Source organism: Pterocles gutturalis, unplaced genomic scaffold (genome assembly GCF_000699245.1).
Source record: "Pterocles gutturalis isolate BGI_N339 unplaced genomic scaffold, ASM69924v1 scaffold26163, whole genome shotgun sequence".
Classification (NCBI taxonomy): Eukaryota; Metazoa; Chordata; class Aves; order Pterocliformes; family Pteroclidae; genus Pterocles; species Pterocles gutturalis.
The window spans coordinates 1-321 of NW_010126390.1; the positions used below are offsets into that span (position 1 = coordinate 1).

At 58.3% G+C, this 321-nt stretch overlaps 1 protein-coding gene across 1 annotated transcript in view; it reads left to right on the forward strand.

The window, feature by feature from the left end:
• Positions 1-38: 38 nt before the first annotated feature.
• NCSTN (nicastrin) overlaps positions 39-321 on the forward strand; it is a gene marked incomplete at its 5' end in the record, with an annotated part of 11228 nt that continues 10945 nt past the window's right edge. The window contains one exon of the mRNA XM_010078983.1: positions 39-133. Coding sequence (XP_010077285.1) covers positions 39-133 — 95 coding nt within the window. The remainder of the gene's footprint in view (positions 134-321) is intronic.

Sequence of the window (321 nt, forward strand, 5' to 3'; positions counted from 1 at the left end):
GAGGCGGGGCTGTGGTTTTTTCCCCAGGTCCCTGCCGGGGGAACTCTGTGGAGAGGAAGATCTACATCCCCCTGAACAAAACAGCGCCCTGCGTGCGCCTCCTGAACGCCACCCACCAGATCGGCTGCCCTGAGTACAGCCGCGGGGCCTCGGAGCTGCTCCTTGGGGTGATGGGGTGTAACCCGGCTCTTCTCCTGCGCCTGCCCTTGTTCTCGGTGCTGATTTTCCTCTTTTTCCAATCCTGCTTCACTCCTGATGAAGTGCTGCCCTGTTTCTACTAAATTGAGGGGTGAAGACCTTAGAGTCTGTTTTCCTGCAGAC